Source organism: Podarcis filfolensis, assembly GCF_964270895.1.
Source record: "Podarcis filfolensis genome assembly, chromosome: 3".
In the NCBI taxonomy this organism is placed as follows: Eukaryota; Metazoa; Chordata; class Lepidosauria; order Squamata; family Lacertidae; genus Podarcis; species Podarcis filfolensis.
Genome location: NC_139606.1, coordinates 63,320,078 through 63,333,407, shown reverse-complemented (window position 1 = coordinate 63,333,407; position 13,330 = coordinate 63,320,078). Strand labels below are relative to the sequence as shown.

Genomic DNA, 13,330 nt, shown 5'->3' with positions numbered 1-13,330 from the left:
TGGAGACATTGCAGACATCTTTGACACCACTACAGATCTGAATTGAGAGCAACGGATCCAGTGGCTCTCACAGGGACTACAGCTTTTAACCTGTTGCATGAAGTGACTTTTTAAAGCTCTGGATGCTCACTTGGCTCACAAATGCCACCAAAGGAGAGATAATCTGTATACTCTTATGAAAAGCCTCTGGAAGAGACACATTTTGTAAAGAAATCCCTTCACCCTTATTAATTGCCAGGCTGTATCCCACTGAGTCCTCTGGCTGGGAAGAAGCAGTATCTTGAGCTTCACAGATTAGGTAGAAGCTGCTTGGCTGTAAATTATCAGCAGAGCCTGTTTCTGTCTCTTCTGCCATGGCAAATACCAGGCGTGGCTTAACCAGCTTTGTTTTCCTCAAAAGGAAAACTGCAATTTAGTGGCAAAAAGGCTCTTAATTTCTCTACGGGGCAGTGGAAGTGAAATTATCAGAATATATGTTTTATAAAGGGGAGGTTAATAAAATTTGATTTATCTTTGCATGCTAGCACTGAAAACAGAATATGAAAGAAAAAACTGCATAATAAAAATAGGAAATGAAAACGGATCGTATTGCTTACTTAATTTGAGGATGCCATGCCCCAACCTCACAAAACCGTAGAGTAAGATTTGTACAGTATTCAGATTGTTATGCAAGCATATTAATGAGTGTTTTCTAACAGGTATCTTACCTATGCATTTATGAGAGAAACAGCCAAGATAACTCTGCTGAGCTAGTACCTAGTTAGGTTTGGACAAACTAGCAAGTACATTAGTACAACGTTAAAAACATAACGGTGGTGTGCTAGCCTACTAGATATGCATAGCAGCATAATTGTTTAAGAGTTGCATACCTATGATATAGTGGCATCTTTTAACAATATCACAGTATAAATGTCACTACTAAAAAAACATCAATAATGAATAATTCCAGTTCTTGTTTACTTTAAGTCAGTAGTGTCCAAACTTTTTTCAAAGAGGGCCAGATGTGATGAAGTGAAGGGCCATGAGGGCCGACCAAAGTTGTTAACATTTTTTAGGATTGAAGTTGTTGAAGTTTTTTTAGGATTGAAGTTCAGGGTTTTTTTTAGGATTTTACCCCAGGAAATAAACTGCTACAGGAGCTGGATTAAACCGACTGGTGGGCTGCATTAGGCCCCCGAAACGGACTTGGGGCATGCCTGCTTTAAGTCATTCTAACCAGCTGAATAACTAACTAATACACACTGCTAGGATGATCTGTTAAACTGGAAACATATTTCTCCCTAAGAGCATTGGATTCTTTGGGAAGGCTGTAAATGTTGAATTTGTTTTGGAGCTACCATTGGATTTCCAGTGTACATCCTCTAATAATTCTGTTGAGCTTTGGATTGGAACCCAGATTCCGTCACCCTTCTCCATAAACACTCCATGAGCACCTCCATTAAAGTCAAGCCTCTGGGTAGCTCTGATGAATAATTTTTGGCCTGTGGCTTTCTTTGAATGCAATATGTTTTGCAGATCAGTCTTTTTAGGAGGAAAAACTGCCTGATGATTCAATAAAATGATGCATGATGTATGTAAGCTTTTGTCTCAGATATCAGAATTGTTTCTGCGTGACAGTAACCTTGATACTAAATATGGTACATATTCAAAACTGAATAAAAAGAAAAGAAATGACATGTAGTGAAATCAGTTTCTTGGTTACACATGTTAGGGAACAAGCACAAGAAAGGCGAGCTCATACAATGGGGAGAGAACAGGAGAAACAGCTGAAATATGGAATTTTGAAAATTATTTGCTTAAATAAATAACCTCCTCAGGAAGCTTAGTATTGGTTTCATGAGTAGACTAGAGATTGTGGTACCCCCTCAATGTCTCCCCTCCATCTAGACAAGCAAGAGGAATTATCATATATACACATTCCAACTGGGCAAAGGCATTGAATAAGGGGATGCAGCAAGGCCAGTGGGGGACATGGTCAGGGGAGCGGTGGTGTGTGGCCTAAGCGAGGGCTTTTTATATTTACCATCTCTAGGTTGTTACTAATTTCATTTTGTTTTTGCCAAGTAGAGCTCTACTTACCTTGCAAGGAGTTGAAAATACAGAAGAGGTACACAAAGGGCAGATATAATGGCCCCCAGGCAAAGAAAGCGAAGCCCCAGGTCATGCCTAGTAGGAAGGTCAAGCTAACCACACTACGGAGGTTCCTCAGAATCTCTTCCCGCATAGTCCGATTGCTTCGCTTTCCATTTCTCCCGCAGATTTGCATCATCACCACAACAAACATGGCAATGTTCATGAGAAACATGATTCCAAAGTAGCCAACGCAGGTCACATAAAACACACTAGTGTTCTTTATCCAGCAGCTGTAAAGAAATAAACTGTTGTTACGATACTGCTGTTACAAAACTGGTTGTCTATTTTACTTTTGTCACTATGGGCTGATCCATACATTACTCATGTGGTGTGGTCACTGCTTCCTCATGGCTGGGTCCTCAGGTTGGTGGAGCTTTCAGAAGTAATTTCTTTATTCACCTGTTCCATGTGTTTTCTGTATGCAGATATGACTGCTACAGCATGAGACCCAACCACCTAGAAGCAGTGAGCACACTGCAGTGGCAACATGAATTGGACATGAGATGAAAAACAGCCTGTTCTGGACAGTTACACTGGAATGGTCAATCAAATTGTAAATAAAGGATCACACATTTTCTGATGGCTTGAAATTAGCCCAGTGAAATTCAGCATTACAGCTAAAATCACCTCCAGCTTCATTACAACATCCGTGTGAAATGTTAAGTGCTTCTCACATGTTCAGCCTGTGCACATGAGAGCAAAAAGGTGCATGGGGGGAGGGAGGGGAGAGAGAGAAAGAGTGTGCAACATTCCCATTCCCTCTACGTCTGATGTTCACCAGTGTAGTACAGAAGCCTGAAGGGAACTTCTAAGCATCTGTTGATCTGCAGGAGTTGTGTGTGTGTGTGTGTGTGTGTGTGTGTGTGCGTGTGCGCAGATGCACTAAATTCAAGGCGGTCATATCAGTGTCTAAAGCCCTAAATGACTTAGGCCCCAAACATCATCTCTTGGGCGTTAAAATTGGCAGAGGAGGCCCTACTGGCAGTTCCACTGTCCTCATAATTCAGGTTGGGGGCAGATGGTGGCCTGAGAGAGCAAATCCTTTGTGGCAGCCACTAAGCTGCAGAGTTCCCTCCCCACAAACGTATGTCTGGCACCTTCATTTTCGTTTTCTGCTGAAGACATAACCCTTTACCCTGGCCTTTATCACCTGATATATAGATATAAATATAGATATAATGATCCACACTACTCTCTTGACTGTTATTTGTTTTAACTGATTTTAATATTGTATTTTTAAACTGTAACACGCCCTGGGACCTCATTGTTAAAGGGCAGATAAGAAATCTAATTACCGTATTTTTCGCCCATAGGACGCACCTAGTTTTTTGGGAGGGAAATAAAGGGGGAAAAAATTATTCCCCCCCCCCCAGCCGCGGATATCTGCCCGAAGCGCGGGGCACTCTGCTTCAGCGCGCCCCGTGCTCCAGGCAAGCAGGCTGCTATCCGCAGCCTAGGGAGCCTTGCGGGAACTCCCGCAGGGCTCCCTAGGCTGCGGATGTCTGCCTGAAGCGTGGGGCGCCCTGCTTCAGCGCACCCCACGCACCATGCAGCAGGCTGCTATCCACAGCCTAGGGAGCCCTGCGGGAACATAGAGGTCTAAGCATGTATTGGAGTCCTACATTGTACCCACTTTATGTAAAATACTTACAAGTCATATACAAAATACTTACAAGTCATCTCCACCTTGCCCCTTAGTATTTTTGCCATACAGATCTTTGTTGTAAATACTATTTGCATTTGTGTTTGTGACTGCTAGAACAATTATTATAACCACCGCAGGTAAGCCTGTAACAAAAGGAAACATAACAGTATAACTTTAAAGAATACAAGAACTGCCATACTAGGTCATAGTACCAATTAAATTCTATATGTAATGCTGTTTTATATCTCTGTTTATGCCCATTTAGAGCACTGTCAGCATTCAATGATGTATCTCAAAATTTTCAGGCATTCATCCAATTTCATACATTTATCATAACAGCAATGTTTTACTATAACAGCTTAATATGAACTCTAATTCACTAGCGGTAAGCAAAAGTCTACCAAAAGGTAATGCATCACTTAGCGATCATTGTAGTGTAGTACAAATCAATCTTAGTTAATTGTTTCTGTCCAACTTAGTACAATTGGATATGAGAGAATGAGCTAAATGAAAGGACGTAATTTTTTTGCTTAGCTAAATACTAAGGGCGTAATTTTTTTGCCATGCTGTTTCAATAGGTAGCTTCAGTGTGTTACTCTAATTACATGAGATACGGTGACTACTGTATGCAATTCACTAGAGAAAGACAAGTGCCTACCTAGGCAAATTTTAAAAATGCAGTATATTGGGAAACAGCCTTTACCCAAAGATGTCATGGACTTTGAAGAAGCACGAACTCAGGAAACGAGCTAAGAGGAAGGCACGTTTGGCAAATCCTCACCATGATCAACTCCCGCCCAGAAACCTATGTCCCCACTGTGGAAGGACATGTGTATCCAGAATTGGCCTCCACAGTCACTAACAGACACACCATTAAGACAGTGTTCATGGAAGACAATCTTACTCGGCCATGAGCGATCACCAAAGAAAGACAAGTGTTTACCAAAAGGTAACTGTTGTAAAGTGGGGAAAGTTGGCAGCTGTATGTAAAATATTCAGGATATTAATATCAAAGGAATACTGAATATGCAGAAACCACTACTTTGTCTGTGGGTGGCCCTGGACCCATTTCTATGTTACGCTGACAGATACCAGACCACCCAGGTTCAATATTAGAAGGAATTATAAGACCTCAGGGCTTGTTTAACCACTATGTTATAGAAAATTATATTCAAGTGAACCTTGCGTCTCAAGTATGCAGAGTCAATGAACTGATCGCAAAATGTTGCCTACTGTTCCAGATGATGGCTGTATCTTTTTGGAAAGCATCTTAGTAATGGGGGCCAATGACGGGGCCAATTTCAATTATGTGAAAATTGCTTTCAAATTACTGCTGTACTCATTTGCTTTATGGCTGTGTGTTGCTTTGCATTATTTTGCACACAATGGTTGCATTCAGGCCTTTGCCGCTTTTTTCAGAACCCAAAAGTTCTAGATGCAGAAAAAAGTGAACAGGCACCTTGTGTTATGAACTCTAGAGTAAGTTATCAGAATTTTCCTTTGCTAGATGGTTTAATACCCCTTCATGGATCACTGCCTTGTAGTGGTGAAGGGGCTTGAATAACTCCAAGAAGCTATGAACTATGCCGTGCAGGGCCACCCGAGACGGACAGGTCATAGCCGAGAGTTTAGACTAGATGTGATCCACCTGGAGAAGGAACTGGCAAGCCACTCCAGCATTTTGCCAAGAAAACTCCATGGACATAAAAAAGGAGAAGCTTTGAGAAGAAAGTGAGTTTCCAAGGCATGCTCTGGTTCACGGGGTCACAGAGAGTCTAAAACGACTAAGACTACTAAACAACAACAGATGGTTTAATAATGAAAATTGTATCCCCCTTGAAGTGTTTTCACAAACCTTTTTGAAATCCAGGCACAGTTTTTAAGAAGAGGCATACAAAAGCTATGTAAAATAGTTCAAATAATATGGTGTTTTTCACATGCATAGCTAATATTTCTCAGACCCAAAGAATGTTGTCATATTTGTAGTTTATTCCTTTATGAGATTGAAAGAATTCATTTTTATGGCTGCATGTGTAATTTTTATTTTAGCTTTCATAATGAAATAATTACCACTGACCATGTTACAGATATATGGATCTTAGGTTTTGTGCTCCTTATGCCCCTAGGTTGTCAAAAAGTAGCTTTGGGTTGAGCATTTTCAGGTTACGCTCCGTGGCGACCCGGAAGTAACGGAGCGCGTTACTTCCGGGTTTCGCCGCTCGCACACGCACAGATGCTCAAAATGACGTCACGCGCATGCGCGGAAACAGCAACTGCGACCCACGCACACGCGGGTTGTGTTCGCTTCAGGATGCGAACGGGACTCCGGAATGGATCCCGTTCGCATCCAGAGGTACCACTGTACAAAAATTACTGCTTTGCAATTGGTTCATGCGTATCGCTTGCTCTCTGGGGACGACAGTCAGCTCAGAATGCCTACCTCCTTCTCCGAGTTACAATATCAGCTTTAGATAATTCCTTTCTCTGCTCCCCATTAAAGTGAATTTTTAAAGTGTTATGTTTTAATTCATTTGTTAAACAATACAAGCAAATGGTGTTTCACATACACACAACATTAAATACATATTAAAACAAAAGCCTATGATGTGAATCCAAAAATCCTGCTGGGGGGGGGGGGGAGCTTGGTAGCCTCCATTTCAAACCTTCCATGTCAGGCTTCTGAGACCTGTGGACTCTTTGTGGGGAACTTCAGGTGTCTATGTATGTATGTATGTATGTATGAATGAAAGTATGTGAAATCGGTGACCTCCTCTCCATGGCTGGAAGTGGCTTCTACCTATGTAGCAGGATATTTGGATCTCGGCTTCTAAGCTTTCCCCCAATAATTGCTTATATCTATTTGTGAGTACATTACTTTCTCTTTAAGCCTGAAAGAACAAGCTATTCCAACAAGCATTAAATATCTGGAACTAAGTGAAACTTCCAATGCCTTAGAATTATATGTTGAGCAAATCAGAAAACTTCTGTGCAACCACCCCTGCTGGCCCTTTGTCAAATTCCATGTATTGGGAAAATAAATCAGAATTGCATGAAAAATGTAAAAGAACAAACTTCATCTAAAGTCAAACTGTTGTGTTTATCTGTCCTGCCAAAAGGAATCGGAGCAATCCCAAAAGTTATGAATACTGTAACTGCATTCCCTGGAGAATGACAGGACCAATATGTATTTTATGCAATCATATTTATTCTAGCTGAACCAACAGGAATCCAATACGATCTTTAAGTTTTTTGTTGTTGGTTTAATCTCAACTGTATATCAAATGTAATTTGCCATGAAAAGGATGAATAGAGATTCCCACTTTTATCAATGTAAAAATGTCCTACAGAATTAATCTATGCAGCTTAGAATAGGATTCCAATAAATTGAAAAAATCAGGAACTATATAAATTTTTGATGTGTCAAATGGTCATATACAATTCCTAGTACAGCGACAATTCATAAAGCTCTTATGCTTATTGAAATCCTGGAAATCCTACTAATTTTCACTCGAGGCTCAAAATGTGTCAGGTGGACTAGACAGTTTTGATGTGTATCCCCCCATGATTTGACACATCACCATTCATACAATTTAGGTACCATATTTTTCACTCCAAAAGACGCACCAAACCATAAGGCACACCTAGTTTTGGGAGGAGGAAAACAAGAAAAAATATTCTGAATCCCAGAAGCCAGAACAGCAAGAGGGATCTGGCTTCTGGGATACCGTGTGGCTGTTTTGGCTTCTGGGATAACCGCGCCAAGCCTCTTCAGGGCAGTGGGATGAAGGCTCCCCCTGCCCGAAGAGGCTGTGCACGGCTAAGGCAGAAGCCAGGACGGCACGTCGCTGAAGAGGCACTGCACAGTTCTCCCTCTCTGAGAGGGAGAACTGTGCAGCGTCCCTTCAGCGAAGCTGGAGAAGGAACAGAAGGAGACTCTTCTGTTCCTCCTCCGGCTTCCAGGACAGGTGCGTCGCCGACGGGGTGCTACACAGTTCTCTCTCTTTGCGCAGGAGAGGCGCTGCGTGGAGAGGGAGAACTGCACAGCGCCCCTTCAGCAAAGCTGGAGAAGGAACAGAAGGAGACCCTTCTGTTCCTCCTCCGGCTTCGCAGGACAGGCGCTGTGCAGAGAGGGAGAGCTGCACAGCGCCCCTTCAGCGAAGCGGAAGGAGGAATAGAAGGGGCTCCATTCCTCCTCCTGCTTTGCTGAAGGGGCAGCGCCATTCGCTTCATAAGACGCACTCACATTTCCCCTTACTTTTTAGGAGGAAAAAATGTGTCTTATGGAGCGAAAAATACGGTAGGCTCTTGACATTGTGCAAATTAAAATGGTAATGGGTGACAAACTGCACATGATTAAATCACCAGGTTTTAAGCCTGGACTGAAAACAAGCAGTTTCAACGCAAAACACAAGAACTTGTGTGAGTCTGCCATCAGTCACTATGTGGCATGAATGAAATATATGGTTGCTCCTGCTAAATGAAGATAAGAAGAGAGAGGCCTCATGCTTTTACTTTTACCCAAAGGTGTCACTTGGTGGCAGTGGAGACGATGGTTGAATGGAACAGTACTGTACAGGAGTTGCCTGCACTATTTTAGATGAGTTCATTCATTCATTTATAACTTATCTTTCTATGTGACTACAGGACTCCAAGGCATCTGACAAGAAATGAAAAGTGAATGCATAATAATAATAATAATAATAATAATAATACTCTTTTAAAAAGGAGGTATGGTGATATTTTGGTGCTTTTCACCAATAGTGGGTAAATGGAAACAGATCCAGAGGACACCTAGAAGCAATAATATGCCATCCTTTCGCGAGAAAAGCTTCTGGTTGGGATTTGGGGATTCAGGGAATAATGTAGAGAGTGACAGTTACACAAAAGGAGAGAGAGGGGGATTAAGAATCTTTTAAATGCCATAACATTGTAAGCTGCATGTTGCAGCAAAAAGAAAGGAAAGAAAAAGAAAAGTGTGCATGTGTGTGTGAGAGGCAAAGGGTGGAAAGAAAAGGAGAGAAAAAACATAAGATTAGTTTTTTCTGTAGTCTCCTAGTAGTTCCAGTCTTGACTTGAATAGGAGCTGTAGGCAGTAGAGAAATGTAATCAAACCAGATTACTTAAAAGAAAAAAAAGGATGTAACAGTATTACTTACCCCACCCAATGATGCAAAATTTGAGTATGTATCGGCGAATGTAGGTATTGAATACTTTTACTAGAGCTATATACATATGAACAGCTTCCAAGCCCATCCACGTAAAGGTCGCCAGAAGGAAATAATGCAACAGGGCAGCAATAGCGATGCAAAGGGCTTCTACATCAAATGATGCAATCCAGCCATCGAGGAGGAAGACCAGGTTGAGACAAAGCAAGGCTGTGCTTAAATTCATTAAGATTTTGGAGGGATAATCTCTTCGCAATTTTCTGGTGATAAATAGACAGCAAATAGTAATAGAACAAAGCGTAGGTTACAATTTATTAAGGTTAACTTTTGGTCTTCTTTGGACTTCTGAACTGCTGAGTCCATGAACGAACACGCAGGTAGGTGCTCATCTGCTCACTGAATAGGCTTAAGTCAGTGTTGGACTGGGTGTGGCATTGTATCATGGGGTTTGTGTTTGGGAACCAAAAAAACCTTCTGGCATAACAGAATCACAGAAGGGCACCCACAAGAGTGGTCAGTAATGAATACTTTTATTTTTACTTAATATTGACTTATTTGGGCCTTGGGGAGCTGCAAAAAACCTTATGACACCACAGCAGGGAGTCCATAGCATCCAGTCAAAAACAGAATTAAACAAATTTAAATGGCAAATGTTGGGACAAAAAAAAATCTCTAAGGGTCATATGTGGTCTGTAGACTAACCAGCCCTGCTAAAGCTGTTCATCACATCTACCATTTATTCTGCTGTTTAAACTTATTAGTGAACTGCAACTGCCATATGAAAACAACATCTCTAATTATTTATTTGTAATTAATCACTCTGGTTTCTTAGCGGTTAGCTTTTTCTTTTGTTGTTTGACTTGGATCTTATTTATCCAAAGGGGGGGGGGGAATCAAGATTTACGTCTGAGTGCCAAAAGTGCCTATTGTGTTACAGAAACCTGTGTTTTCATATGGTGTATACATACATTTAAGTGTTCTTAAATTCCTAACTGATTTAAAGTCTTTTCGCCATCCTGCTTCTAGGCATTTATTTTGCTTTGTTTCCCTACACTGGCATAATGCCACATATGTGTCTGTGTCCTGTCGTAACTTCTAATTGCTAGCACAGCAGATTTTAAGATAAGGTTAGACACCTTTTAAATTTATGGTGCATAAAGCGGCTCTAATTTATCATGTTCGCTGATCACAATCTGAATTTTAAATCTGCTCCTGACACTGAGACTACCAATTGAATTAAAAACAATTATTTGACCTGTTATGACAAAATACTTACTCAAAAGCAATGTATGTCAGAAGAGTTGCAGCTGAAAATATGGCAGAAATTCCACAACCAATATACGTTATAAAAGTGAGGACTTTGGTGTTTTCAGTATCTATTTGTAGAGCAGTTCCTGGCAGGTCCTACACATAACGCAAAAAGAGATATAAACTGTTGGAAATAAGGTTTTTGTGAGAAGCACAACTATTTTTCTCTTGCGACAAAAATGTAGGTAAATTCCAGAGAATGTTGGCTACACTGCACTTGATATATTTAGCGCATAACTGTCACACCTCTGCTTCCTTCCTACAACTCCCGAGAAGAAGAAAAAATTCTGAGGGTAAGTAGTGTAACAGCTGGAAATGGCATCATTATACAAACCTCTATTGTTCATATTATGTCATTATGCAGATCTCAAGAACTATATTGTGGGAAATCCTTCCACATGCAATAACCCATTTCCTTAGAACTCCTTACATTTAGGGGCCAGGGTTTCCTCCCTTGTGAATAGTGTGAGCAGGATCACGTTTGTTTCAATGTTCAGAAAATCTGTCAAATGGCCCCTTCACACATGACAATTTCCTACATGAAGATTATCTCCACATTAATAGAGCAGCTGAGAATTATGTCACATCTCTACAGATTGAGAAACCAATGCTTCCTACATAGAAATAATCCTTGTACAGGAAAAATGTCATGTGTGTAAGATTGGCAATGATGCATGTTCGCAGAAACGCAGGTGAAAGATGGAGTGGAATTCACACAAAGGGAGGCTGGCTAAATAGTATGAATTGTTGTGATGTGTTCTTTTAGAGGGTACTGACTATAGCGCTTATGTGGCTGGGTCATTTGTTTGAGGATCTGTGACCATCTGGGAACAATAACTATTCCTGGATCAGGAGAGCTGGGCCATAGCAGTTCATGCACTGGCTACTTCAGGATTGGATTAGCACAATTTGCTCTATACAGAACTTGATCCAGAAGCTGCAGTTAGCGCAGAATGCTGCAGCAAGACTGACAGCAGGAGCGTGACCGTCAGCATATAACACCTCTGCTTAGAGACATGCACTGGTTGCAGATCTGCTACCAGGCCAAGTTCAAGGTGTTACTATTAGCATATAAAACCCTTAACAGCTTGGGACCAGTTTACCGGCAAGAGCACCTTCCCCTACGCAAGTTCACTCTAGTACTTTGATCTGTGGATCAGGCAGTTACAGGTGCCACATAATACTTGTTCCCCATTTTAAAAAAATCGTTCTTCCAGTGAGGTAACATCCATACTTTGGAACTTCCTGCCTATTGACATCAGTTTTGTGAAGGAATTTTCTTTGACTCTGCTCATTAATCACACTGGTGTCCTCTGGGCCTTTCTGGCATCTTTTCTAATCTGCGGTATACACTCAAGTTTTTTAACACCTCCCAACCAATTTGGAGTTATTTGACCCCCTTGGCTTTGCCTTTCAACTTCCCTTTTACCAGTCTTCTCCTTTTGGGAAAGATTCCTCTTTTGAAATCAAATGTGACAAGTTCTACCTGGATGAAGCCAACAAAGATCAAGCATTTCATCTTCTTCCCTTAAGATTTCAGAGACATTGTGGCTTCCTGCCAGAGTTCCTTCAAGATTCTATTATCTAACAGTGTGATCCACACCATTCTCACCTAACACTTCTGCCACAAAGGAAATGTTCCCCTTTGGCAATAGTCCTGTTTTCCTTTATTGTCTGTTTATGTTCTCAGAACGTAAATATGCCTTGTAACTTTACAATTTACCTTAACCCACAATCTAGTAACTACAATGTCACAAAGTGTTAAAACTGAGAAAGGGGTCACCTCTCTGCTTTCCTTTTCAGCAGTCCCCACTTCTCATTTCAGTAACTGTATATTAGCTCTAAAAAGCAAGAGAATAGCAACAGTATTTTTCGTTTTATGTAAATGCAGGGGGGAAATTGAAATTACGGCATTATGAGATTCACAGAATGTTGGGGGGATCTTTGAAATCATGTAGTTGAACCCACTGTTTAATTGTTTTAGAGTTAAGTGTTGATGACCTCTGACATTTCATGCTCCCTGCACATCCAACAAGCAGATGCAAGTGAATGTGCATCATCACTTACTGATGAAGTGTTATTTTAATCCACAGCCTAACCAAAGGCAGTGGACTTTGTGCACAGTAATGAATGACACATATACTTGTATGTCAAAGGGTCTTTCCCATTGCCTGCCATTCTAACATCCTGTTGAAGGAGAGGGAAGGTGAATGAATTCATGTGGTGTGATGGTATATATCACTGCATCATAACTTCCATAACTTAATCATATGTGGGTGTAGACTGAGAAGCTGCATATGTTTCTGCATACAATGATCCTGCTAGGCTGGTGCTATTATATGTAAATCCAAACGAGATCTCTGGGAGAAAAAGAACTGGCAATTTAAAATGCCAGAAAAATATTATAATTCTCCAACTGGAATACTGCCAGGATTATGACGACTTTCTCCTCACTTCGGACTCTCCCACAAAAGCACTCACAGCTGGAGAAAGGACACATTGAAATTAAGAATGCCCCCTTTCCCCACAAATATGCAAAAGTAGAACAGAAGAAGCCTGAAAAGGGAACAGAAAGGCTTGTGATATTTTTCATATTTAAATTCATGAAAGATGTGAAAAGAGCTAATATATTACTAGGCCTGCGGAAGCCCGATATTGAACCTTGTGGCTCTAATGCACCATAAATCATATGCAGGGAAGAAAAAGACAATTCTTACACGTTGTCTCTTGGTGTTTCAAATATTTATAGCTCTTTAAAAAACCTATTTAAATCAGCTAAATCAAATCAGATGTACCTTCCTAATTTTCTTCCTAGGTAGAAGAATAACTGTGGAAAGCATGGAATATTAATATCAGCTAAAGTGAAATAATTATTAAGAAGACGGTTTAAGAAACATAAGAAATCTTGTTCAGTTTATGAAAATAGCCAGCCTTTTTTTTAAAAAAGAAAAGTTTAATATTTAACATGATCCCCACCCCCACCCCGTTTCTTTAAAGTTAAAGATAGTTTGATGGGGCAAGAATTTTTTTAAAAAAAAAGTTATGAAGGGAAGTTGGACCACTTTGGCAGTAATTTAAA

At 40.7% G+C, this 13,330-nt stretch overlaps 1 protein-coding gene across 12 annotated transcripts in view; it reads right to left on the bottom strand.

The window, feature by feature from the left end:
* The window catches only part of ADGRG6 (adhesion G protein-coupled receptor G6), a 93,969-nt gene that overhangs the window by 12,580 nt on the left and 68,059 nt on the right, over nt 1–13,330 (bottom strand). For all 12 annotated transcript variants that reach the window (XM_083607604.1, XM_083607612.1, XM_083607606.1 and 9 more), the window contains 4 exons: nt 10,220–10,347; nt 8,935–9,203; nt 3,807–3,921; nt 2,080–2,363 (listed from right to left, as the gene is read on the bottom strand). In XM_083607604.1, the coding sequence (XP_083463730.1) occupies nt 2,080–2,363; nt 3,807–3,921; nt 8,935–9,203; nt 10,220–10,347 (796 nt within the window). The remainder of the gene's footprint in view (nt 1–2,079; nt 2,364–3,806; nt 3,922–8,934; nt 9,204–10,219; nt 10,348–13,330) is intronic.